The 27,708-nt window shown below is 44.8% G+C and overlaps 2 protein-coding genes across 12 annotated transcripts in view; both read left to right on the top strand.

The window, feature by feature from the left end:
* The window catches only part of LOC121331096 (neurogenic locus notch homolog protein 2-like), a 47,390-nt gene extending 39,529 nt beyond the window's left edge, over positions 1–7,861 (top strand). Inside the window, exons 27-34 of the mRNA XM_041278266.1 lie at positions 252–394; positions 716–920; positions 1,096–1,189; positions 1,560–1,728; positions 2,129–2,430; positions 2,641–2,788; positions 2,886–2,983; positions 3,383–7,861. Of these exons, the coding sequence (XP_041134200.1) occupies positions 252–394; positions 716–920; positions 1,096–1,189; positions 1,560–1,728; positions 2,129–2,430; positions 2,641–2,788; positions 2,886–2,983; positions 3,383–4,639 (2,416 nt within the window). The 3' untranslated portion in view covers positions 4,640–7,861. The remainder of the gene's footprint in view (positions 1–251; positions 395–715; positions 921–1,095; positions 1,190–1,559; positions 1,729–2,128; positions 2,431–2,640; positions 2,789–2,885; positions 2,984–3,382) is intronic.
* Positions 7,862–12,024: 4,163 nt separating this feature from the next.
* Positions 12,025–22,618, top strand: LOC121331155 (UDP-N-acetylglucosamine transporter). Of its 11 annotated transcripts, none has more exons than XM_041278372.1 (9): positions 12,025–12,314; positions 12,917–12,977; positions 15,224–15,420; positions 18,787–18,941; positions 19,038–19,160; positions 20,103–20,274; positions 20,927–21,045; positions 21,218–21,351; positions 21,806–22,618. In XM_041278372.1, the coding sequence occupies exons 3-9, from the start codon at positions 15,234–15,236 to the stop codon at positions 21,894–21,896; spliced, it is 981 nt and encodes a 326-aa protein (XP_041134306.1). In that variant the 5' UTR covers positions 12,025–12,314; positions 12,917–12,977; positions 15,224–15,233; the 3' UTR covers positions 21,897–22,618. The 11 variants fall into 11 exon arrangements, with proteins under 11 accessions (XP_041134306.1, XP_041134302.1, XP_041134308.1 ...); XM_041278368.1 differs by having other exon boundaries at positions 15,219–15,420; XM_041278374.1 differs by lacking the exon at positions 12,917–12,977 and adding an exon at positions 12,770–12,871 and having other exon boundaries at positions 15,219–15,420.
* Positions 22,619–27,708: the final 5,090 nt, after the last annotated feature.

Below are 27,708 nucleotides of genomic sequence, written 5' to 3'. Positions count from 1 at the left end.
AGACAGTGTGTGTGAGAGGAGTGAGTGTGAGGCAGTGAATGTGAGTGTGAATTAGTGAGTGAGTGTGAGAGAGTGTGAGTGTTAGAGGCAGTGAGAGTGTGTTTAAGAGGTGCCCCAGATGATCACTGTGCTGCTTATGATTTGAACATTGAGGACTACAGTGTATAAAGCTGTGAGTCGCCCAGGAGATACAGTGGCTGCTGTCAGGGAGAAAAGGCTCCTGATTGTTTCTTCTTGTTTTTCCCTTTCAGTTCTAAGGTGTACCTGGAGATTGATAACCGCCAGTGTGTTCACAATTCCAATGACTGCTTTTCCACAACGGACCAGGCTGCTGCATTCATAGCTGCTCAGTCAGCCAAGGGCAGCCTCCCTCTCCCAGTCATCTCCGTCTGGAGTGAGTATCCACAGGCGTGCAAATAGATTGTTAGCAATCTCATAGAAAGGCAGAGTGAGACAGTCCTGACAGCCTTGCAGGGTATTCTGGGTAGTACAAGAATCGTATTGGAGCTAACACTTTCACATCACATTACTGTAACTTTGAACATGTGTGTAGGCCCTACAATGAAGTATCATGTGCAGTATGGTTTGAATAGAAACATTCTCTTTTTGGGTATTATGCAGTATACATCTGCTACCCATTTCCTGCTAGCAATGACAGCAGAAACCCGCTCTGTCCCTTTGGAGTGTCAGTGAAGCAGCGTTCTGTTCTCTGCAGGCCAGCCGGAGGAGGATGACAGTCAGAAGCACTACCTGTACCTGCTGACCCTGGTGGGGGCTGTAATCCTGGGGCTCCTGGTCCTGGGCGTGGTCGTGGTGAAGAGCAAGCGCAAGCACGGCACGCTCTGGGTCCCCGAGGGGTTCCTGCCCAAGAAGGACCGCAAGCGCCGGGAGCCTGTGGGCCAGGATGATCTCGGAATGAAGTAGGGCTCCTGTCTTTAGTGAAATACAATACAACGGATGGTACTGCTTTCACAAGTGCAAGACTTTTATTAGGATCAGCTGGCACATATTCATGACATTTCTGAAGTTCCTAAATGCCTCTGTAGTACCCCGAATCTTCCCTGCATGTGACAACCTGCTGTCTTCTTTTCATAGGAACCTGGTGACACCACAAGATGAAGAAAGCATGATGTATGCCAATCAGAATGAGCGCTGGCTTGATGACCGGCCCGAAGCCAAAAAGAAAAAGGTACTGGTGTCACTTCTGTGCCTTGCTGGGACTCCTCTCAGTCCTCTCAGATGGGATCAATTTGACGGGACAGTGTGTCTGGACAGAGGTTTAAGAAATGAGCGCTGTCTGTACCGCAGGTTCCTCATCTCTTGCAGACTCCCCTGTGCAGGCTTTGAAAGCTGCAGGAGGTGCCACTGTGCCTGCAGTGTAACCCCAGGGGTGGGAATGTGTCCCCAGGTTCCTGATTTCTTGCAGACTCCCCTGTGCAGGCTGTGAAAGCTGCAGGAGGTTCCACTGTGCCTGCAATGTAACCCCAGGGGTGGGAACGTGTCCCCAGTTTCTCATGCATCTTTGGATGGCTCTCTAATCTCTACTTGTTTTCGGTCAGACTGAGGACCAGGCCTTCCTCCCTGAAGGCGAGGGGACGGTCGACCGCCGGCAATGGACGCTTCAGCACCTGGAGGCGGCCGATATCCGCGTGACCCCCTCGCTGGCACTGACTCCCCCGCAGGCCCAGCAGGAGCTGGACTGCATGGACGTCAATGTCAGGGGACCAGGTACCCTCTGATTCCACTTCACTTCGGAACATACACCTCCTTTAATACAAGGGTGCAAGAGAATTCTTATTGAGGGCAGTTTTAAGCCTGAAGTATTAACTTGTGTTCTAGCTCCCAGATGATCAAGGACACAAGAAATAAATCCAGTGAGTACTGTGATGCACTCGCTATGTGTTTTAGAGCTGTACTTACTGCACCTGTAGTGTTGACTGCAGCATCAGTACACTCTTGTTCTTTGCTCCCTAAACAAGTATGTCAGTTGTAACCTGTATCGTACACCACGGCTGTACATAATAAAACCAGAGCTGTCAGCGTCATGCAAAGACACAAACCAGTACCTCCATCCACCTGTCAATGTTTCTTCCCAACAGAAGATGTTGTTTCTTTGCTTCCCCTGCAGACGGCTTCACCCCCTTGATGCTGGCATCCTTGCGAGTGGGTGGTCCCGATGTGTCAGAGGAGGAGGAGGAGGAGGACGACTCTGCTGCCAATGTAATCACAGACCTGATCTGCCAGGGAGCCACCCTGGTGGCGCAGACGGACCGCACCGGCGAGACCGCGCTCCACCTGGCAGCCCGCTACGCTCGGGCTGACGCTGCCAAGCGCCTGCTGGACTCCGGAGCAGACGGCAACGCCAAGGACAACACAGGTCGCTCGCCACTGCATTGCGCTGTGGCAGCCGACGCACAAGGAGTCTTCCAGGTACAAGGGCTGGACAAACTGTCCCAGGGGCCACATCTCACTGGAGCCAGTCAGCACACCAATAATACAATCTGTTGCAAACACAGCATTACTGGGGTTAGTGGTGGCTTTGTTCTATGTTAGCCGTTTCCTAGCAGGGGTATTCAGGGTTGTATAGTGCTTGAACACCCTGAAGAAGTGTGTTGAGACGAAGCCTGTTTCTCCTCTCAGATTCTCATCCGTAACCGAGCCACAGACCTGGATGCCCGTATGAACGATGGCACCACCCCGCTGATCCTGGCCGCTCGCCTCGCGGTGGAGGGCATGGTGGAAGAGCTCATCAACTGCCATGCTGATGTCAACGCCGTGGACGATCACGGTACGCAGGTCCACGGCTGCATCAAGCAGCTCTCTTTGAAAAGGCTGCTCCGTCACAGTCTCTTTGACTGCTGTCTCTCTGTCCCGTTTCCCTGCAGGAAAGTCGTCTCTGCACTGGGCCGCAGCTGTCAACAATGTCGAAGCCACGCTGGTGCTGCTGAAGAATGGAGCCAACCGCGACATGCAGGACAACAAGGTGAGCGCACAGAGCTACAGCTCACAGCTCTTAGGAGCGGCTCTGTGGAGACCAGCAGGCAAGCTAGTTTGATGTGCTAAACAAGTCCAAGTGATATGATATATGAGACAATTCGAAATCTGTGCACAACCGGTTTTCAGTATCCCATTATATCTTCATAAGTGCTCATCCAGGTTGAATAAAATTTTGCATGGGATATTCCTAATGCAAATAAAGCATGTGTTCCTGCTTCCGCAGTTCTGTGTTGGGCACTGTTTGGTTTAGGATTTTGCGTTACAAGGTTTCTTGTCATATAGATATAGATACAGGTTGTGTTAAACTGCTTTCCAGTGGTTTTGAATGTGGCGGTGAAGTGTGTTATTAATGTTCCTATTTCTTCTTGTCATTCCCTGTGTCTAGGAGGAGACCCCTCTCTTTCTCGCCGCGCGGGAGGGCAGCTTCCAGGTAGCTCAGGTGCTGCTGGATCACTTCTCCAACCGGGACATCACAGACCACATGGACCGGCTGCCCCGGGACATTGCGCAGGAGCGCATGCATCACGACATTGTGCGGCTGCTGGACGAGTACAACGTGGTGCGCAGTCCTCACGGGGCGGGGGGACACATGGTGGGCGTCATGTGTGGCCCCAACGGTTCCTTCCTCAGCCTGCGCCAAGCCCCTCAGGGGAAGAAGGCAAGACGCGCCAACACCAAGACCCCAGGCAGCAACCCCAGCCTGGGCAAGGACCTGAAAGAGGTCAAGGGCCGTCGACGGAAGAAATCTCCGGGAGAGAACAAGGGCCACCTGTCGGAGAGCTCAGTTACCCTGTCCCCCGTCGACTCCCTTGAATCTCCCCACGCCTACATCTCAGACAACAGCTCCCACCCACACCTGACAGCCCCGGGGGCGCAGCAGCATCCGCAGCACACCCTCTCTCTCGCTAGCCTGAGTCACGGCTCCAGCACCATACTGCCCCCTGTCAGCCACATGCTGTCCCAGCACGGCCTGGGCATAGGGAGGATGGGCCAGCACGGCCCCTCAGAGTGGATGGGGCTGCCCAGCTCGGGCTACGGCCACATGTTCGGGGTCCTCCACCATCACCAAGCTGCGGGTTCTCACCCCAGCATGCACCAGCCCATGAATATCACCATGGCGAGGGAGCAGCTGCCGTCGATAGTCTCCTTTCAAATGATGCCAAACTCAGCCAGCCAGCAGCTTGTGAATCAGCAGCAGCAGCAGCAGCACAGACCTTCTCCGCATGCTCAGAACCACTGTGCACAGAACATGGGCGGCTCCCTGTATCAGGGCTCTGATATGGGCCATCCTGCTGCCCAGATACCCAACAACCTGATGCCCCAGCAAGATGGCCAGAGGGCAGCAGCACTCCCTCAATACCAACCCCTTCAGAGCTCTGTGGATAAATACCCCACCCCCCCATCGCAGCACAGCTACCCCTCCACCTCGGAGAACACGCCCGGTCACGGCAAGCAGGGCCCGAGCGAGCACCCCTACCTCACCCCCTCGCCAGATTCCCCAGACCAATGGTCCAGCTCCTCCCCCCACTCTGCCTCCGACTGGTCCGACGTCACCACCAGCCCCACCTCCATGAGCCAGCTGCAGCCCAGCGGCGCCCACATTGCCGAGCAGCAGAGGAGCAGCATGCAGGCGTTTGCATGAAGGAGACTCACACTTTATAAGCAAATGAAGGCTGGGAGATGAAGAAGAAGAAATGAACAAAGAGATCCAAAGGCTTGTGTGAAGCGAGCTGCATCTGCTTCCAGACATGCTCTCTAGTCTTAATCAGCTGGTTTTAACTTCAGTGTGCGAGTCTTTTTGCTTTTGTTTCTTCAGAAGGATGTTTTCTGATGTCAAATTCACCGTCTGCCTTTCTCTTATAAATGGAACAGCTAGCTGGTATTTTTAAAAAAATTATTTTTATATATATAGATTTCAATATTGTGGGTATTCTTAATAATAATAATAATAATAATAATAATAATAATAATATCAGTGAGTATTGCACTTGCTGTATAACCAGCCCATCAGAAAGGTTTATCCTGGCTACACACCACAGGAACCATTCTTGGTTCATATAGACTCCTTTGCAGCTAAAGAATAAAAAGTTCTGTTTCGGCCAAATCTAAAATAATAATTTCTAATTAACTTTTAAAATGTGGCAAACATATGATTGGTTTTGTAACCCCTGGAGACCACACTACATTGACCCAGAACACACAGTCCAGTCCCTCTCTGGAGGGATTCCAGGCCAGGACAGCCAAGGGGTGCTCCTCCGAGGACACAGGACAGCCAAGGGGTGCTCCTCCGAGGACACAGGACAGAAAGGGAGGCTCCTCTGAGGACACAGGACAGCAAGGGGTGCTCCTCCGAGGACACAGGACAGCAAGGGAGGCTCCTCTGAGGACACAGGACAGCAAGGGGTGCTCCTCCGAGGACACAGGACAGAAAGGGAGGCTCCTCTGAGGACACAGGACAGCAAGGGGTGCTCCTCCGAGGACACAGGACAGCAAGGGAGGCTCCTCTGAGGACACAGGACAGCCAAGATGTTTCACACACAAGCTGTTTGTTTCCAGGATTTCAGGGTGTGGTGGGGTGTGATGAACAGCTGCTGGAATGAAACATCTTTCCTTCTTTGTTTTCTTGCCTTCATGAAGAAACACAGTTAAAATGTTGGAAGAGTCCAGTAAATAAAAATAATTGATCACAAGGACACAGACTTTGCAGAAACACTTTGAAGGGTTTCGTGTCTCTTGCTCTGGTACTTACAATGGAAATGTTTGCTATATTTTTCATACATGTTTTTGTATATTGTTTCTTTCAGTGTAAATGGTTCCAAAGTTTTATTTTAGATCATTAGAATGAAACAATGTCACTTTGAATGATTTGCATTGTGATTAGTGTGATAGCCCTTTTTAAGCTGTATAAGAAGAATCTTTTTCATGCCAAATCACTAGAACCCTTGCATACTGAGGTGCAGGCATGAGGCTTTCAAGAAAGAAAACTAAACACAAAGGTTCAAATCACTTTATTTAGCAGGTCTTTCATTGCTGACAGCCAAAATGCAAATGAAAGTGCAGTACTGAAGTCGTGACGCTGCATCTCATTGTCTCGGCAGTACTGAAGTCATGTGACGCTGCGTCTCATTGTCTCGGCAGTACTGAAGTCATGTGACGCTGCGTCTCATTGTCTCGGCAGTACTGAAGTCATGTGACGCTGCGTCTGATTGTCTCGGCAGTACTGAAGTCATGTGACGCTGCGTCTGATTGTCTCGGCAGTACTGAAGTCATGTGACGCTGCGTCTGATTGTCTCGGCAGTACTGAAGTCATGTGACGCTGCGTCTCATTGTCTCGGCAGTACTGAAGTCATGTGACGCTGCGTCTCATTGTCTCGGCAGTACTGAAGTCATGTGACGCAGCGTCTCATTGTCTCGGCAGTACTGAAGTCATGTGACGCTGCGTCTCATTGTCTCGGCAGTACTGAAGTCATGGGACGCTGCGTCTCATTGTCTCGGCAGTACTGAAGTCATGTGACGCTGCGTCTCATTGTCTCGGCAGTACTGAAGTCATGTGACGCTGCGTCTCATTGTCTCGGCAGTACTGAAGTCATGGGACGCTGCGTCTCATTGTCTCGGCAGTACTGAAGTCATGGGACGCTGCGTCTGATTGTCTCGGCAGTACTGAAGTCATGGGACGCTGCGTCTGATTGTCTCGGCAGTACTGAAGTCATGGGACGCTGCGTCTGATTGTCTCGGCAGTACCAGCAGTGAAGGGGGAGTCTTAGAATAGCATTTAGACAATCATTACTATGCACTTATTGTGTGCAAGTTGCAGGAACAGCAGTTCTGTCTTGTGTGTCCCTGTGCATTGTTGCCATTCCACAGGAAGTAGTAGCAAGAGTCCAGTGCCTGTGCAGTCCCACTCAGCCCCTTGAGGAAGAACAATGCGCCAAGCTGGCAGGGGCTTCTACTTCTACTTCTACAATACTAATCATTATCATTGGTATTGTTAGAAACCAAAAAATGCTTTGTTTGTTCTTGTAAAGGAATGCTGATATTGTAATTAAAGTTTAAAAATGAAACAGCTTTCACTGAATCCACACTTGAAATATTACCCCACAGAAAGGGTTTGAATTGAAACATTGAACTGGAACATATTACCAGTGACATGCTTTTCAGTGATTAGCTCATTAAAAGGCAAAGCCATGCGTCAGATCCAAGGCCCACATCACAGTGCATGAGTTCATGAAGAAGGGTTTTGACGAATTTAAACAAGTTTTTGATGAATACATGAAGTTTCATTTTCACAAAAGTTATTTTTTGTTGGTATCTTTAATAGCAGCTGCGCATACAACACAGTTTATTATGTGAATTGAAACCTCTTTGGGCTATGAGTTAGGACCGGGTTGAAATGGGGATTACAGCTCAGCACTGCGGCGCGAGGCGCTGGAGACGCAGTGATTTTCACAAGGACACTGAAATCTCTTCCAATGTGGGGTGGGGGGGGTGGGGGGGTGTTCAGGTTACAGGATTGAAACTGTACAGTTGAACCTGTATTGAGGAATCGGACCTAGAGATCTGGCTAAAGGAAGGTGGAGCAGCTAATCCCAGTTCTGGGAGATGTTTTGTTCTGCTGATGTTCTCTCTGTGGCATCCCTGTTTGGAACAATGTTGTAATGATATATTTCACAAAATGCAAGTCCAAGTTCACAGAAGAGGATGCGTTCACTTCAGTAGTCTTGTCATGCTTACATATGTAATAAACAGCTCCTAATATTTTGCATGTAGCTGTGTTTACTAAGTGCTTGTTCATGTTATGTGAAGTAGTTTTCTCATTTAAAGTAGAAGGAAGTCTTGTTTTGAAATAAAGCCTGTCTCGAATGAATTGTGCTTTGTTTTTTGTTCTGTTTAATTCTAGAGGAGAGGCTGTTTGCATTACTCTATTAATAAAGCATCTTGACAGCAGGTGTTTCTGGAGACGCTGATCTTGAGGAAGTGTTAATGAAAGCAGGCTGGGCCGTGCAGAACAGACTCCCTGAACAAATTCAAGGCATATCAATGAGAAATGGACGTCTATCCAGTGCAATTATTACAGAATAACTACCCCAATGCAATTATTACCCAATAACTACACCAGTGCAATTATTACAAAATAACTACCCCAATGCAATTACCCAACAACTACCCCAGTGCAATTATTACTCAATAACTACCCCAGTGCAATTAACCAACAACTACCCCAGTGTAATTATTACCCAATAACTACCTCAATGCTACTATTTCTGTGTTATCTAAATGGCTCAGAGCTGCACACAGCCAGGGCTGCAGGTCTCACAGAACAGTGACGGTCTTTGTGTCGGTCAGGATTCGGAACAGACTGCTCCACCACCACAAACAGCAAATAAACTGCAAAAAAAAAAAAAAGAAAGCATATAGTGTAAGTCATTGCTATCACTGGAGACTCGAGTAGGATGCTGGGAAAACTGGACAGGCGTATATATATAATTAGACCTCAAAGTGGGGTTTGCAAGTGTTGTAATCACCCTGTCTGTAGCTCAAGAATTACAGCTGCATGCAATCTGTGTGTTTCCTTTTTTTGTATTTTTGAAAGTTGCTATTGGATGCATCTGTGTTTCTGTAGCAATCTGTTTATAGCAGTTGTTAATTATCTGTAATTGTATATATTGTGATTCTTGTTTATGCTGTTTTTTGCTTCTCTTTTAATATGTAGGCTAGTGTAACAGGGTTAAGCTTTCTTTGCACTTGAGTTTGTAGTTCTAATTTATAGATGTGTCTTTTTCTATTGCACTTTGATTATTCGATAGTGATGTTTTTAAAGCATGTTTGATTGTGTTTAAGGGAATCACGTCGTAATTGATTATTTAGTGCAATTGTTTGTAGCTGAATACTTTCTAAAGGGTCATTAGGAAAAACGAGCGGGAGCAACTGAGGAATGAGAGGGCAGGATGGGCTAGCAAGAATGGCAGTGAAGAAAGTGAATGTGGGTTTGGATGTTCATTGTAAAATAATAGGAACAATTATAGTGGATGAATGGTAGAGTATGTGGAATAGGGGGAAAAAGGACGTAAATGATATAAACCACAAAGTAAAGTCAGCTTGTGGGAAGGATGGTATGGAAGGAATAGACAGGAGGAAGGTAACCTCAATTTTAAATGAACATTTCTATAGAATTGGAGCGCATGAGAATTGGTTATGTGTGAGATGTGGGGCTATGGAAACTGGAACACCAGATGGTTGAATGTACTAGATACAGAGAAGTGAGATTAGAGGAAGGGAAAGAGTTGAGGACTTTGAATATTCAGAATATTTTTTTAGGGACGGCATAGGGGATGGTCAGGTATATAGGGAAATTCATTAAGAAAACAGAGATTTAACCAGTCTTAAAAAAAAAAAGAGAAAAATAAATCAGGAATCAAACTGTTGGGCTCACAATAACAATAATCAAAAGAAACAGTAGGTGGCGACAATAAGCTTCGGAGGAAGCTTGGCCATTAACCAGAAAGAAGTAGAGAGAGAGAGAGCTGGGAGCATGTTCAGGATAAGGAGCAGCTCATGTAAGCATAGGTGCCGGCCTGGTAAGTAGGGGCAGCGGCAGGGTTTTAAGACGCTGCTACTTTGTGTGTGAAGTTTATGAACTGTGGTGTGTACTGGCGGTGGTGTGTCTCCGCATATAGCCATTGTAACTCATGTTGCAGCTGCTGCTGCACTCTTAGCCTGGCACTGACTCTGCCTAAAGTGAGAGGGGTAGGGAGCAGTAGTGGAGAAAGAGAATGATGGGCCCCCCTCCCCAAATATTAATTTAACCCTTATCAAGCAAATCAAGTATTGAATATTTGAATATATTTGTCAGAATGTTAGCAGGTGTATGAAACAGTACGTGATAAGAACGTTTTCTACTCACCTGCTTTATTTTATTCTGCGCACATCTTTACATCCAGCACTACACTATATTTTAATCATAAATGAACAGGTTTAATCACCAATCCTACCAGGATCCCCAATTCTGCAATCACAGAAATTATTACAGAATTCTGCACAGACATTTGCAGAAATGGTCTCACATAGGAAACCGTTCATCATTATTATAATTATAATTATAATACAGGCATGTTTATTTGCTGTAGTTTATTTCAGTGCCCACAGCAGCACCCAACAGCTTCCGTCTAAACTACAGGATGAATCGTGCACCCAGAATATAGCTGTAAATGTCTGTGCTGAATAGAACCGCAAAACCATCCATGAAGGTGTGCCTTGTACCTGCCTCTGGGGGGAAAGTTAGGCTAATTAAGACAATAGCGATACCTGTTGAAATGAGGAAGGATACAACCTGAATTACTGACACCGCACACTGGCAGCTACAATTATACAAATGTGTAACATCTGCAAATATGCGAAGGATAGCATCATTGTTAAAAACTAAACACAACATGTAAAGTGTTGGTCCCATGTTTCATGAGCTGAAATAAAAGATCCGAGAAATTTTCCATACTCACAAGAAGCTTATTTCTCTCAAATTTTGTGCACAAATTTGTTAGAGAGCATTTCTCCTTTGCCAAGATAATCCATCCACCTGACAGGTGTGGCATATCAAAAAGTTGACTAAACAGCATGATCGTTACACAGGTGCACCTTGTGCTGGGGATAATAAAAGGCCAAAAATGTGCAGTTTTGTCACACAATACAATGCCACAGATGTCTCAAGTTTTGAAGGAGCATGCAATTGGCTGACTGCAGGAATGTCCACCATTTCTCTACCATAAGCCACCTCCAACGTCGTTTTAGAGAATTTGGCAGTACATCCAACCGGCCTCACAACTGCAGACCATGTGTAGCCACGCCAGCCCAGGACCTCCACATCCGGCTTCTTCACCTGTGCAATTGTATGAGACCAGCCACTCGGATAGCTGATGAAATGTGGGTTTGCACAACCGAAGACTTTCTGCACAAACCGTCTCATCTGCAAAGCTCAACTGCATGCTCGTTGTCCTCACCAGGGTCTTGACCTGACTGCAGCTGGGCGTCATACCGACTTCAGTGGGCAAATGCTCAACTTCAATGGCCACTGGCACGCTGGAGAAGTGTGCTCTTCACGGATGAATCCCGGTTTCAACTGTGCCAGGCAGATGGCAGACAGCTTGTATGGTGTTGTGTGGGTGAGCGGTTTGCTGATGTCAACGTTGTGAACAGGGAGTGCCCCATGGTGGCAGTGGGGTTATGGTATGGGCAGGCATAAGCTACGGACAATGAACACAATTGCATTTTATCGATGGCAATTTGAATGCACAGAGATACCGTGACGAGATCCTGAGGCCCATTGTCGTGCCATTCATCCACCGCCATCACCTCATGTTTCAGCATGATAATGCACGGCCCCATGTTGCAAGGATCTGTACACAATCCCTGGAAGATGAAAATGTCCCAGTTCTTCCATGGCCTGCATTCTCACCAGACATGTCACTCATTGAGCATGTTTGGGATGCTCTGGATCGACGTGTACGACAGCGTGTTCCAGTTCCTGCCAATATCCAGCACCTTCACACAGCCATTGAAGAGGAGCGGGACAACATTCCACAGGCCACAATCAACAGCCTGATCACCTCTATGCGAAGGAGATGTGTCGCGCTACATGAGACAAATGGTGGTCACACCAGATACTGACTGGTTTTCTGATCCACGCCCCTACCTTTTTTTTTTTTTTTTTTTTTTTTTTTTAAGGTGTCTGTGACCAACAGATGCATATCTGTATTCCCAGTCATGTGAAATCCATAGATTATTTATTTCATTTGACTGATTTCCTTATATGAACTGTAACTCAGTAAAATCTTGTTGCATGTTGCGTTTATATTTTTGGTTATTTAGCCTGTATAATGAAAATCATTTCCTTCCTTTGCTAGCTGTGAGACTAGGATTATTTAGTCAGTGGAATACGTATCGGATGCTCGGTGTCTGAACTCCATTGGAGGTGAGTTGAGGACGCCGCGCCTCCCGCCTCTATCTCTGCATATTTATGACATCATTGTCGTATCCTTTCTAGTATCCGTGCTGGTAACCCGGAAGTTGTCGCGACCTGCTTTTTTTGTTGACAATCCAAAGCATTGAAGAGGTTTGATGAAACATGAGGTTAGGAGCGAGGGTGGCAGGTAAGGAGCGAGGGAAACAGAGAGGTGCTGAATTCACCCACGGCGGGGTCGGGAGATAATACCCAGACAGCGGCTGTGGACACAACAAGTATCGGCGGAGAATTGCAAGGGAAGCAGACAGAGGGCACACGGCTCCAAAGCGAAGGACAGCTTGTTGAAGCGGGCTGCTCCATCGAGGTGACGGTAATTCATTTATAAATGTACGTTGCTTTTCCCAGTCACAGTTCCGCATACAGCTGGATGCTGGTACAGCAGATAACCAGTGCTATTCAAAAACAAAACGGAGAGAGCTGGGTTAGCCGCAGTTACCTTATCACTGAATTCATAGCTTGATAAAATTTTAATTGTAACTTTTTACTAAGAAATTCGGGGCTAGCTGTTTCAGTTTAAAGGTGATCTAATGGGTACCAGCGGTGTCCTTCCTGTGTCGCTAATGCCACTCGTTTGAGTTGGTGCGGATTTATAGTTAACGTTATTGCATTTTCACCGTTATACCTGTAGTGTTTCTAAAACAAGCTGTTTTGTTAAAGACAGTTCTGGTAGAGAGAACGCTAAACTGGGGTTTGTCTAAAAGTGCCTTTTCTCTGTGATATGACACGTCGCTGCTCCGCCCCCTTACACGTCTGCGGTAGCGCATTTCCTTACTCGGTGCTGAGCTTCAACCCAAAGGATTCGGGACCCCTGGCCGCAGACCCTACGGAGCAGGGAAGCTAGCGAGGCAGTTGTCGACTCTTGTAAGTACTACGTGGCATTAATACACCCCTCTGTTGTGTTTTAAGGATTGACAGATATCCGTGTGCTGCCGAAATTTATCCCAACGCCAGTTACTTGGTGTGAAAGGTAAGCGAGAAATGAACACAGTTTAGTTTGATTGCACTGACAGTGCCAGACCATGTATAACAAGATTGGGCTGTGTTGGAGGTGAGGCGCTCCAGTTTATCAATATTTTATTCACTGACCTGGGGCTGTTTTCTGAATCCACAGATTAGCACAATGCCGCAATACTACTGTATTATTGCATGGAAATCATTTTAAGGAAGTACATCCTGAGATGCATTTAAATAATGCAGTGTAGAAATGTCATGTTTGCTTGTAAAAACAAGTTGGACAGCTGTGTTTTATTTACAGTTGTCCTTTTTCAAAAGCAATGAAAAAGGTGTGATGCTCTGCACAAACAGAGTCATGAAGCTAGCAGGATTTCTCATTGCACTGCTTCTCACAGCACTGCTGTACTGGCAGGATTTCTCATTGCACTCCTCACAGCACTGCTGTACTGGCAGGATTTCTCATTGCACTGCTCCTCACAGCACTGCTGTACTGGCAGGATTTCTCATTGCACTGCTCCTCACAGCACTGCTGTACTGGCAGGATTTCTCACTGCACTGCTCCTCACAGCACTGCTGTACTGGCAGGATTTCTCACTGCACTGCTCCTCACAGCACTGCTGTACTGGCAGGATTTCTCATTGCACTGCTCCTCACAGCACTGCTGTACTGGCAGGATTTCTCATTGCACTGCTCCTCACAGCACTGCTGTACTGGCAGGATTTCTCATTGCACTGCTCCTCACAGCACTGCTGTACTGGCAGGATTTCTCACTGCACTGCTCCTCACAGCACTGCTGTACTGGCAGGATTTCTCACTGCACTGCTCCTCACAGCACTGCTGTACTGGCAGGATTTCTCATTGCACTGCTCCTCACAGCACTGCTGTACTGGCAGGATTTCTCATTGCACTGCTCCTCACAGCACTGCTGTACTGGCAGGATTTCTCATTGCACTGCTCCTCACAGCACTGCTGTACTGGCAGGATTTCTCATTGCACTGCTCCTCACAGCACTGCTGTACTGGCAGGATTTCTCATGCACTGCTCTCACAGCACTGCTGTACTGGCAGGATTTCTCATTGCACTGCTTCTCACAGCACTGCTGTACTGGCAGGATTTCTCACTGCACTGCTCCTCACAGCACTGCTGTACTGGCAGGATTTCTCACTGCACTGCTCCTCACAGCACTGCTGTACTGGCAGGATTTCTCATTGCACTGCTCCTCACAGCACTGCTGTACTGGCAGGATTTCTCATTGCACTGCTCCTCACAGCACTGCTGTACTGGCAGGATTTCTCATTGCACTGCTTTTGACACATCCCAGCACTCCTAGTTCTGGCAGGTTTTGAAATGGGTAGAGGGGTGTGTCAGAATGTGCGTGGCAATCTCTCTCCTTGGTGAGGGTGTAACAAGAAGATAAGGACCTGGATCTTTTGTTTTCTCTGGGCTTGCACTACTTATCGTGTGAATATTAAAGATTAACCAGGATGAAGCCCTCAGCCAGTGTTATGTATATCCTACTAGAAGACTGTGTTTTACAGCAGGTAGGTATACTCTTGCATTGTGACAGGGTGGGGTGTTCTTCTTCTAATTACTTATTTCTAAGCAGACGCCCTTACCCAGGGCGACTTACAGTTGTATACAAAAAATACATATCAAGAATTACAGTACAGTGGTCAGGGACTAGGCAGTCCTGATTCTTCAACCTCTTCACTCCAAATTGTCAGGTTAGCGTTCAGTTTAGGAAAAAATTAAGTGATCCATTGCATGTAGCCCTGTGTGATGCAGCTCTGTGACAGTGGATTACTGTTCAGCCGGAATGTTATTTTTAAACCTGGTTGATTGTTTAAGATATGGTTTTCATTTCATACATTTCGTTGTTAAAATGCTTTTTTGTTTAATGTGCTTGTTCAATGTGCAAGCACACAATATTTAAAAGCTCCACTTTGTGCAATGTCTTGTTGTACTGGCTGCTTTTGGTGATGGAGGGTTAATATTTGGAACCCAGTCCATTGTCCTCACACAAGCATTCTTGAGTTGAATGGCTCTGCATGCACGACTCACTACCCATGCAAGAAAGCTGAGACAGTCCAGCAGGGAGCATGTGTCTCTGATGTAGGACAGCAATATCAAACCTTTTCAGACAAGGGAAAAACAGAATGCATGTCCAACACTATGAAGGTTAAATGATGGCACTGATTGTGAAAGTGTGCCGCTCCCTGTAGATTGGTGTGTAAGCTGCTGTTGTTGCTTGCAGGGCAGCAGCAGCACCATGCCTGTGAACCTGAAGTTCCTGTCTCTGGGAGTCCTGGTCTTCCAGACCACCAGCCTGGTCCTGACCATGCGCTTCTCTCGCACGCTGAAGGAAGATGGGCCCCGGTACCTGGCTTCATCCGCCGTCGTCGCTGCGGAGCTCCTGAAGATTGGGGCCTGTGTTCTGCTGGTCTTCAAGGACACTGGTAAGCTTTGGCCTCATCACCTTTTTTAGGGAGTGTTCTTCCCCATGCATGCCTCTCTATACACAGCACTTTGGATGGAACTGCAGGGGCTTCAGATTCTACTCCTGAAGACTTATCCAGTGTAAAAAAGGATCATGGTATTGCAGTGTGTGTGTTTGTAAGGATAGTGGTATTGCAGTGTGTGTGTGTTTGTAAGGATCGTGGTATTGCAGTGTGTGTGTGTTTGTAAGGATCGTGGTATTGCAGTGTGTGTGTGTGTTTGTAAGGATCGTGGTATTGCAGTGTGTTTGTCTCTGATTCAGTAAGGGCTGCTCATGTGTTTGTAAGGATCATGGTATTGCAGTGTGTGTGTTTGTAAGGATCGTGGTATTGCAGTGTGCTTGTCTGGTTCAGTAAGGGCTGTTTGTGTGTTTGTAAGGATCATGGTATTGCAGTGTGTGTGTTTGTAAGGATCATGGTATTGCAGTGTGCTTGTCTCTGATTCAGTAAGGGCTGCTTGTGTGTTTGTAAGGATCATGGTATTGCAGTGTGTGTATTTGTAAGGATCATGGTATTGCAGTGTGTGTGTTTGTAAGGATCGTGGTATTGCAGTGTGCTTGTCTGATTCAGTAAGGGCTGCTTGTGTGTTTGTAAGGATCGTGGTATTGCAGTGTGCTTGTTTGTAAGGATCATGGTATTGCAGTGTGTGTGTTTGTAAGGATCGTGGTATTGCAGTGTGCTTGTCTCTGATTCAGTAAGGGCTGCTTGTGTGTTTGTAAGGATCATGGTATTGCAGTGTGTTTGTTTGTAAGGATCATGGTATTGCAGTGTGCTTGTCTCTGATTCAGTAAGGGCTGCTCGTGTGTTTGTAAGGATCATGGTATTGCAATGTGTGTGTTTGTAAGGATCGTGGTATTGCAGTGTGCTTGTCTCTGATTCAGTAAGGGCTGCTCGTGTGTTTGTAAGGATTGTGGTATTGCAGTGTGTGTGTTTGTAAGGATCATGGTATTGCAGTGTGTGTTTGTAAGGATCATGGTATTGCAGTGTGTGCGTTTGTAAGGATCGTGGTATTGCACTGTGCTTGTCTCTGATTCAGTAAGGGCTGCTCGTGTGTTTGTAAGGATCATGGTATTGCAGTGTGTGTGTTTGTAAGGATCGTGGTATTGCAGTGTGCTTGTCTCTGATTCAGTAAGGGCTGCTCGTGTGTTTGTAAGGATCGTGGTATTGCAGTGTGCTTGTTTGTAAGGATCGTGGTATTGCAGTGTGCTTGTTTGTAAGGATCGTGGTATTGCAGTGTGCTTGTTTGTAAGGATCGTGGTATTGCAGTGTGTGTGTTTGTAAGGATCGTGGTATTGCAGTGTGTGTGTGTTTGTAAGGATCGTGGTATTGCAGTGTGTGTGTGTTTGTAAGGATCGTGGTATTGCAGTGTGTGTGTGTTTGTAAGGATCGTGGTATTGCAGTGTGTGTGTGTGTTTGTAAGGATCGTGGTATTGCAGTGTGTTTGTCTCTGATTCAGTAAGGGCTGCTCATGTGTTTGTAAGGATCATGGTATTGCAGTGTGTGTGTTTGTAAGGATCGTGGTATTGCAGTGTGCTTGTCTGGTTCAGTAAGGGCTGTTTGTGTGTTTGTAAGGATCATGGTATTGCAGTGTGTGTGTTTGTAAGGATCGTGGTATTGCAGTGTGCTTGTCTCTGATTCAGTAAGGGCTGCTTGTGTGTTTGTAAGGATCATGGTATTGCAGTGTGTGTGTTTGTAAGGAACATGGTATTGCAGTATGCTTGTCTCTGATTCAGTAAGGGCTGCTTGTGTGTTTGTAAGGATCATGGTATTGCAGTGTGCTTGTCTCTGATTCAGTAAGGGCTGCTCGTGTGTTTGTAAGGATCATGGTATTGCAGTGTGTGTGTTTGTAAGGATCGTGGTATTGCAGTGTGTGTGTTTGTAAGGATCGTGGTATTGCAGTGTGCTTGTCTGATTCAGTAAGGGCTGCTTGTGTGTTTGTAAGGATCATGGTATTGCAGTGTGTGTGTTTGTAAGGATCGTGGTATTGCAGTGTGTGTGTTTGTAAGGATCGTGGTATTGCAGTGTGCTTGTCTGATTCAGTAAGGGCTGCTTGTGTGTTTGTAAGGATCATGGTATTGCAGTGTGTGTGTTTGTAAGGATCATGGTATTGCAGTGTGTGTGTTTGTAAGGATCGTGGTATTGCAGTGTGTGTGTTTGTAAGGATCGTGGTATTGCAGTGTGTGTGTGTTTGTAAGGATCGTGGTATTGCAGTGTGTGTGCTTGTAAGGATCGTGGTATTGCAGTGTGTGTGTTTGTAAGGATCGTGGTATTGCAGTGTGTGTGTTTGTAAGGATCGTGGTATTGCACTGTGCTTGTCTGGTTCAGTAAGGGCTGCTTGTGTGTTTGTAAGGATCATGGTATTGCAGTGTGTGTGTTTGTAAGGATCGTGGTATTGCAGTGTGCTTGTCTCTGATTCAGTAAGGGCTGCTTGTGTGTTTGTAAGGATCGTGGTATTGCAGTGTGTGTGTTTGTAAGGATCGTGGTATTGCAGTGTGCTTGTTTGTAAGGATCGTGGTATTGCAGTGTGTTTGTTTGTAAGGATCGTGATATTGCAGTGTGTGTGTTTGTAAGGATCGTGATATTGCAGTGTGTGTGTTTGTAAGGATCATGGTATTGCAGTGTGCTTGTCTCTGATTCAGTAAGGGCTGCTCGTGTGTTTGTAAGGATCGTGGTATTGCAGTGTGTGTGTTTGTAAGGATCGTGGTATTGCAGTGTGCTTGTTTGTAAGGATCGTGGTATTGCAGTGTGTTTGTTTGTAAGGATCGTGATATTGCAGTGTGTGTGTTTGTAAGGATCGTGGTATTGCAGTGTGTGTGTTTGTAAGGATCGTGGTATTGCAGTGTGCTTGTCTGATTCAGTAAGGGCTGCTTGTGTGTTTGTAAGGATCATGGTATTGCAGTGTGTGTGTTTGTAAGGATCGTGGTATTGCAGTGTGTGTGTTTGTAAGGATCATGGTATTGCAGTGTGTGTGTTTGTAAGGATCGTGGTATTGCAGTGTGTGTGTTTGTAAGGATCGTGGTATTGCAGTGTGTGTGCTTGTAAGGATCGTGGTATTGCAGTGTGTTTGTTTGTAAGGATCGTGGTATTGCAGTGTGTTTGTTTGTAAGGATCGTGATATTGCAGTGTGTTTGTTTGTAAGGATCATGGTATTGCAGTGTGCTTGTCTCTGATTCAGTAAGGGCTGCTCGTGTGTTTGTAAGGATCGTGGTATTGCAGTGTGCTTGTTTGTAAGGATCGTGGTATTGCAGTGTGTTTGTAAGGATCGTGGTATTGCACTGCGCTTGTCTCTGATTCAGTAAGGGCGGCATGTGTGTTTGTTGTTTTCAGGCTGCAGTTTGATGGCGCTCAACAGAGTTTTACATGACGAGATTGTAAACAAGCCAATGGAAAGCCTGAAGCTGGCTGTCCCAGCAGGGATTTACACTCTACAGAACAATCTGCTTTATGTTGCCCTTTCCAATCTGGATGCAGCTACTTATCAGGTATCCGTCTCGTTCTGCTGGTTACATGGAAACGTCAAGCCGTTTTGTAACGTGGAGGCGCGTCTACTGACTGTGTATTTAATGCTATTTCCACAGGTTACATACCAGCTGAAGATTCTCACCACAGCTTTATTCTCTGTGTCAATGCTTGGAAAAAGGTTAAACATTTATCAGTGGCTCTCCCTGTTGATATTAATGACCGGAGTAGCGTTTGTTCAGGTATGTATCTGTAGAGGTGTGGTGTGGTGGTGTTTTTTTAATTTTATTATTATTATTATTATAATAATAATAATAACAATATCTAAATGTTTTGGAACTGGTGCAATGCTTGTTCAGGTATGCATCTGTAGATTTGTAATATTTTTATTTTTATATATAAATGTTTTGGTACAGGTGCAATGCTTGGTCTCTTCAAATGCATTTGTTCTCATGAATTGCAGCTCTGGCCAAAAGTTTTGCATCACCTAGAATTTTACAATTGAGATTGAGACAATGAAAAAAAAAAAGATATGAACATAATTTAGGTCTTTTAATTAACATAATGTAATCAAAGAAACTACAAAATGATATTGCAAAAGTCTACCAGAAGCCGTAATAGTACTACAGTGTTTCATACTGGATTTCAAAATGTCCCTTTTTTTTTCAATTTGTCTGTTTTTGAATTACAAAGCGGTTTGTAATTCAGTGTGTTTTAATATTTCATGCAAGATTGTGAAACAAATTCTACTGAAGTGGAGTTGTGGATGAGTTACACTTCCCTTAGTTTGAACTGTCTAGTGCTGATTCAAGAGCTCCTGTTCCCAGGATTGCTTCTCCAGTGTGTACAGATTTCCAGGGGTTGGTTTTTCAGAGCTTGAAATCCTGGATTTTTTTATTTTTATTTATTTATTTATGTAATTTTGATCACAGAATATAGGACTAGATCAGTTTTCTCCAGATCACAAGCTTTAAAAAAACGGCCCCAGCAGTATAAGAAGTATTTGTTGCTGGCTGTTTAGTAAGAGTGAGTGTGTGTGTGTGTGTGTGTGTACCCGTGCGAACACGCTCCTTCCCTGCTCACTCTGCTAATAAAGCCTCTTTGTGTGGATTGTGTGTGCGCACACAAACTCCCTCCCTGCTCACTCTGCTAATAAAGCCTCTCTGTGTGGATTGTGTGTTCAGTGGCCCTCAGACTCTCTGGACTCTGCTCAGAAGGACCTGTCAGCAGGCTCGCAGTTTGTAGGACTCACGGCCGTGCTGACAGCCTGCTTCTCTAGTGGATTTGCTGGGGTTTACTTTGAAAAAATCTTGAAGGAAACAAAGCAGTCTGTGTGGATTAGAAACATTCAGCTTGGTAAGCTTCTTTGCATTGTAAAATGACATGGCGTTAGTGGAGCTATGCACATAGACCCTTGTTTGTGTTCTGTAGATGTGTTTGTCACAAAGCACTTGGAAAATGCTGCTGATATTAAACATTGTGACCCCAGGACTGAGCCACGGGGTGACACCTGAATTACAGAAACGCTGGGATTACTGTGAACAGCACTTCATATTGGGCTAAGACTGCCCTGTTTTCTGTAACCTTAAAACACTTGAGAGGGATTTCAGTTGAGGTTTTTGTGGATATTTCATTTGCCACCCTAACATTTACATTGCACACAGTGACTGTTCTGTGTAGTTACCAGCAGGGACAGAGGGGCCTTTGTGCCAAAACATGTCTGCTAATAGAAGGAACCCTTTGAGGTGTTTGAGTAAGGCCTGAATCTGGTGTTACATTACAGAGATTTCTACAAATTATATTTCACATACATATATATTGTCTGTGTGTGTGTGTGTGTGTGTGTGTGTGTGTGTGTATATATATATAGTATATTATATATTAGATATATAATATATTATATTATATATCTATATATTATAATATATATATATAATTAAATAAATTACACACACACGTACACACAGAGAGCTGTGCAGACTGAGTCACTAAACCCATCTCTGTGCAGGTTTGTTTGGTGCTGTGTTTGGACTGATGGGCGTCTATGTGTATGATGGGGAGCGAGTGCAAGAACACGGCATGTTCCAGGGATACAGCTCTCTCACCTGGGCTGTTGTGTCTCTTCAGGTACTGTTATCACTTTGATGATCCAGAGCCTCATTCTACACACACACTTTGCCACAGAGCCAGTCTGTTCAGCGTGTGCCACAGAGCCAGTCTATTCTCAATAAGGTAGAGCATGCTGCTGTGCATTCATGTGCCTCCCATTCTAATAGTTTGTTTTATTTCCTTTTTCTAGGCTTTGGGAGGGTTAGTTATAGCAGCTGTCATTAAATATGCTGACAATATTTTGAAAGGGTTTGCAACCTCCCTATCCATCATCCTTTCTACACTGATTTCATATTTCTGGTTACAGGATTTTGTGCCAACAAGGTAAGTTATTTTTAAAGGCCTTTGTTAATCTGCTTGTTAAAATATGAAGAAGTCCCCAGCAAATCTGAGCCGTGAATTTACAGCGACGGTCTGTGACATGTAACTAACCCATAAGTACTAAAATAAGATCTTCTAAACCCTGCATCCAGCCCAGCATACTGTATGTATAGCGTTACATATTGTAAACCCTGCATCCAGCCCAGCACGTATAGCGTTACATATTATAAACCCTGCATCTAGCCCAGCACATGTATAGCGTTACATATTGTAAACCCTGCATCCAGCCCAGCACATGTATAGGGTTGTGATGTTGGGGTATCACTTCACTCAGAAAAGGGACAAATGTGTCTTTGAATATCTGCCTCAAGTTGTCATTTTAAAAGCCACCCAATTTACCATATGTGAAGTGCAATTGAAATATTCTAGTTTAACACCGTGGTGTGTTTTTTTTCAGTGTCTTTTTCCTTGGAGCAGTTCTGGTAATAGCAGCTACATTTTTATATGGGTATGAAGCCAAAGCTTCAGCTAATCCAAGCAAAGCATGAAGAACAGTGCGAGGGGCTGCAGGAGAGCATGAAGAACAGTGCGAGGGGCTACAGGAGAGCATGAAGAACAGTATGAGGGGCTACAGGAGAGCAGCAGCATGGAATGTGGAAGCTACAACATGTACAGCAGGACTCCGTAACAGAACCCTGTGGCGTCGTGTGTTGAGCACTTCAGAACAGCCCTGCTGTGTGAAGAACAAGCACGGGATTGCACAAGGCTAGATAAAGAGGAACGCAGAGTCTTCAACACCCACAAGATTTACTGTATATCAGGACCAACAGCAAAGAGAGGAAAGTATTTTATAAACGCTCCTGGAAGCATACAATAACAAACCTCCATTTTAATCTTTTGATTTTAAAATGATTCTATTAAAGTGAAAATGGTATGCTGGAAAAAAATAGGTGTTTACTAAAATAGTGCTATTATATAATGTGCTCACATCACTGGCAATGTGCTGCTATTATATAATGTATGAATAGCTTCTATATCCTGTTTAACACAGTTAATAATGTGTTGCAATGATACATTACTGAACAGCTTCACCTATTTAACACAGCTAATGCTGTGTTGCAGTCCATGCTGCATGAGAAACACAGCCAATATAAATAACAAATAGCAAGTCCCCTTTTCATCTGTGTGAGTTAACAGAACTTGGCACCCGATACCTGGTGCTAAAGATAAACTAAAATCAAATAAATTGGCTCCAATTCCCTTGACTGTGGAAACATACGTTACAGTAATTCCTGAGCAAGTTTCATCACAATTGGTTCTCTAGATATAAACTCATGCCTGCCTCCCACAGCAGCTGACAAAACAATTTCAAACTACATTTACTACCTTCAAATAGCAACTCAATGCAGACAGCAACCCTGTGTGTGCCAACAGGGCCCGAGTGCAGCATGCCAGACAGCTCAGCTAGGCAGCTACAACACAGATAGACAGGACTTCATTCTGCGTTTACTAATGACTGGGGCTACGACAGCTGTAATGCTATTCCTAACTACACCATGACTGCTGCACTGTTTACTATTGTCAATTCCAATAGTTGCAACAAGGGCTGAGGTGCACAAACACTTAAACAATGCTTATTTTGTCACTTTCTCAAGGAAACCCAGGGAAGGAGGGAGGAAAGCAGTCAGTCACATATCCAATCACAACCTGGGAAAAATAAGACACAACAATTTAAACATGTCGAAAGTAAAATACTAGTAGACTGCTTCAACACCTGTCGCTGTTACAACAGAAACATGACTTGACAGACACTGCTGTTCCCTATTACTAGCTATAGGCTCAGTACCTGGCTGCAGCACAGATGGGTGTGGAAACAGCATTTCAAACACACTTCTCTCATCACTTTCTTGAGGAAAGGAAAGGAAGCAGTCATTCCCAAATCCTGCAGTCAAGCTCGTTGTCATAGGCCTGCCCTCTCTCATTCCATTTAGAAGGAGACTGGCGTCACCTGCTGCACAATACATGAGAATTCACAACATTTCAATGTCATCTATAGGAAAGAGCTGCATTTCTCAATAGCCAATAGATCAAATCAAATATTTGAATGTGTCCTAATTTGTTTATGACTAAACACAACCCACTTCTTTATTTCACATAAATTGAACTGTTCTGTAAACATTCTGTTTGCAGTTCCATTGACAAACTAGTGAAGTGACACTTGAGAATCGGCATGCATTCAATATTCATGTTACCTGCAATTCAAAATAAACACAGACACTTCTATATACAGACACACAGTGAGAGGCTCGAGCAGCTACACAAGGTAAACTGAACACGATAAACACTGCTACACACACAGGCTCAGATGCAGCTCACACACTCTGAATTGCAGGTGTCTCTCCCTCTGCCTCTGTCAGGATTACGAGCAGAGCCTGCGCTTGTTGAGTCTGGATGATATGGAGTAGCTGGTGACCCGTATAAACAACGGCACACACTAACACGCTTACTGTGTTTATTCAACCAAGCAATAATCAAAGGTACAAATACAAACACATACATAGAACTTCAAACTACGATTTGAAGCCTTTTCATGCTCCACTGCCTGTCCTTGATCAGAACTCTGTCCTTTTCCAGGCTAATCTTCCATTTCCTCTGCAGAAAGAAAAGGCCGGTGTTCACAGAGCTCACTTCACTCCTGCAAAGCCAAGACATCCAGGTTCTTGTCCTGCTTTGCTCCCCAGCGCCCGAGTGCTTGCTGGTAATGCTGAGGCATGTTGAGCCCTGAACAGCGGAGCTAGCTTTGCCTACTGAGGAAGGAGTGGTGCTCATGTTGTTTCATCAGTAATAATGAATTAGTGGAGACAGTACAGTGCTAGGGGGTGTGAAAGTTTACATCGTAACAGAAACTTTACACAAAGTCAACCTGCTAGAAATGGAATCATTTCTGCTGCGCAGCTTCAGATTCCACAGCTTGACGAGGGACACAGTATAAGAAACACATATTCCTCTGGAAACCACACGATTACTATATAATACACACACACACACACTGAGTGTACAAAACATTAGCAACACCTTCCTAATATTGAGCTACACCCCATTTTGCCCTCAGAACAGCCTCAATTCGTCAGGACATGGACTCTACAAGGTGTTGAAAGTATTCCACAGCTTGACGAGAGACACAGTATAAGAAACACATATTCCTCTGGAAACCACACGATTATTATATGGGTGAAATAATAAAGATGAGTGAAAACCTACAAAAAAACAAATGTAAAGCATGGAAATATATATTTTGAATTCTATGTAAAAATACAGGGTGGAAATACAGTAGTTAAGAATGTGTCATGCAAGACTAGCAAGTTCATGGATATCATATTTTACCAAAATGTAATGAAATAAAACATGTAGGAGAGAACAGTACAACATTATAGCAAATACAAAATCACCCATTAATATATAAGAAATAATAAAATAAAAAGACATAGCTTGAAGGGTTTGTAGTTTTAGAAGAGATGAGAAAATACAGAAATAAAAGGAGAACAAACGATACCCGGGACGCGGAGTGGAAGAACAGCAGCAATCGCTCCTCCTACATTCATAAACACGGACCGCATTTCAGACACCGCTGCGCTTGTAAAATGTTCTCATGCTGCCATCTTGTGGCCATTTAATAGAACTGCTGGTTCTAGGAAACCAACATTTCGTTTTTAAATCTGGACATCTCAGTAGCCATTTGAAATGACTCGGATTAACTTGAACCCCTCCCGTTCAAATATAAAGACATTTCTGAAACATTCTTAAAACCCACCAAACAATCTTATTGACAGTATAACTGGAATTGCTTTTTAAAATCAACTTCACTGATTGTGCATTCACTTGGTTTAAGATCTCCGTCCATTATACTCTGCTAAAGAAAAGCATACACCTCGTTTGGTTTCCTTCTTCCACAAATCAACATATTTAATGAGGTCCAGCTGTTTCACACTGAGACGCTCCCCGGGTGAACTCATTAATTCGGCGTGGCTCTGTCGAGCGGGTAACAGCGGGCAGAGCAGGCAGTGAACTTTATGAGGACGAGTAGAACGTAGCTCTCGCCATTCCTTATCCAATGCTGCCATCGTGTGGCCATTTAATAGAACTGTTGTTTGTAATAAAACTAATTTTCTTTCTTTTTTATATTTGTCAAACAGTGAGTTAGAGATCGTGTACATTTTCTTTTCTTGTTTTTTAAAAGCAACTTCACCGTCAAAAAGCACGTTATCCAACATAGATTCTCAAATAAATAAAGTCCAACATCACTGCAGTAAAGACTGCAAAACAAACTTGCAGGTCCTCTTCAAAGTTTAACAAACGGCAAAAAACATCAGTCTGTTGAGAACATTGTCCCGGCCTCAAACAAACTTCTGCAGCAGCGAGGTGGACAGCTGACCAGGGGACAGGATGACCACAGCAGTGAGCTGGACAGCTGACCAGGGGAAACAATGACAACAGCAGAGAGGTGGACAGCTGACCAGGGGACAGGATGACCACAGCAATAAGGTGGACAGCTGACCAGGGGACAGGATGACCACAGCAGCGAGGTGGACAGCTGACCAGGGGAGAGGATGACCACAGCAGTGAGCTAGACAGCTGACCAGGGGACAGGATGACCACAGCAGTGAGCTAGACAGCTGACCAGGGGAGAGGACAACCACAGCAGTGAGCTAGACAGCTGACCAGGGGACAGGATGACCACAGCAACCCACATTAAAATAACCAGCACTCTGAACGTTATCAGCGTCTGCAGAGGTATGGAAAAATGTCAGTCAAATCTCTAAATGAACTCTAAAAGGCATGACTAGAAGAGGGAGGAGTGACCTGAGTGCCTGTGTGCAAACAGGAGCCACTTGCACAGACAGACAGGGAATAAGCACTACTCAATCCACTGACAAACTGACAACCCCTAACTCAACTTTACTACCTTTAAAACACTACAATGCTTCCCTTCAAGCTATTCTGCTTCAAAAAGTCAACAACTCGCTTTGAAATAAAATGTCTTGCAAATACAACTTGCTGTGTTTAGGGTTTAATATGCATGAATGTTACTTAGCTACTTGAATGTTATAACATTACATGCATGCACAATATTGTACATTTCAATATATGCATGAACATTCGTATTTCAAACTGAATACAAATCCTGCATTCCCACTACATTTAACATTACACTTCCACAAATCAATTAAACTGCACTTTCAAATGTAGCTACAGTTACATTTCATCTGCATTACCACAGAAGGAAGCAACGTCAAATACACTTAACTCTTCATTCTTCAAGTCTTGCTCGAGACAAGCACACAGAGGGTGATTCACATCTCCAACTCTGCAAGAGAACAAACAGGCATCAGAAGACACTCTGTGCACAGCCACGAGCTCACTCTGCATTCACTGCATTGAGACAAACCCCAGGGTGCTGCCAGAGACCCACACAGCATGCAACATGAACACTCACACTGGTTAGTACAGATATGAACGCACACTGTGCACAGCCACGAGCCACAAATATAACAGCATAGCTACAAGAGCAGGATCACCTTTCAATAAAACACACCTGAACTAAATTTCCACTCAAATCTAATAACATAACATGTAACAAAATCTCAACAGAAATCTAGCATGAGCAAAACTAAACACTACATATATAAGGAGGAAGAAAAACACCAGGTGCCACCAGCATACAAAACACAAACATATAAAATAAAGCAAACATTTAAAAAAACACAGCCCTTCAAACGGAGCTTTATGTGGTTGCATGGCTGAAAAAACACTAAAAAGTAACATTTTCAAGTATAGCACAATACAGTGAAGTGTGCCACTTAAGGATAGGTACAGCATTGGAAGTGAAAGGTCCACACACTTATACTTCTGCAGTGATTATCTGCATGTAATACAGTTAGTCTGTACCAGTTTTCAGCCTCCTGCCATATTTTCAGCCTGCTTGAGGGCCTGACAAAGATGATCAGTTTTGCTCATTACGCTTAAAGCAGTGTTCGTGTCTTTTTTTTTGTTATAAATGAATTTTTGCAGGAATCGTTCCAGAAACACTGGAATCAGCTACAGACTGTAGGTCTAATACTACAGCCCTTCAAATGGAGTTTCTATGTGGTTGCATGGCTGAAAAAACACTTCAAAATTGACATTTTCAGGTATAGCACAATACAATGAAATGTGCCACCTAAGGAAAGGTACAGCATCGGAAGCAAAAGGTCCACAAACTTGTACGTCTGCAGTGATTATCGGCATGTATTACAGTTAGTCTTTACCAATTTTCAGCCTCCAACCACATTCACAGCCTACTTGAGAGCCTGACATAGATGG

This window comes from Polyodon spathula, chromosome 18 (genome assembly GCF_017654505.1).
Source record: "Polyodon spathula isolate WHYD16114869_AA chromosome 18, ASM1765450v1, whole genome shotgun sequence".
Classification (NCBI taxonomy): Eukaryota; Metazoa; Chordata; class Actinopteri; order Acipenseriformes; family Polyodontidae; genus Polyodon; species Polyodon spathula.
The sequence above is the reverse complement of the archived record's forward strand: the minus strand, read 5'-3'. Positions and strand labels throughout refer to the sequence as shown.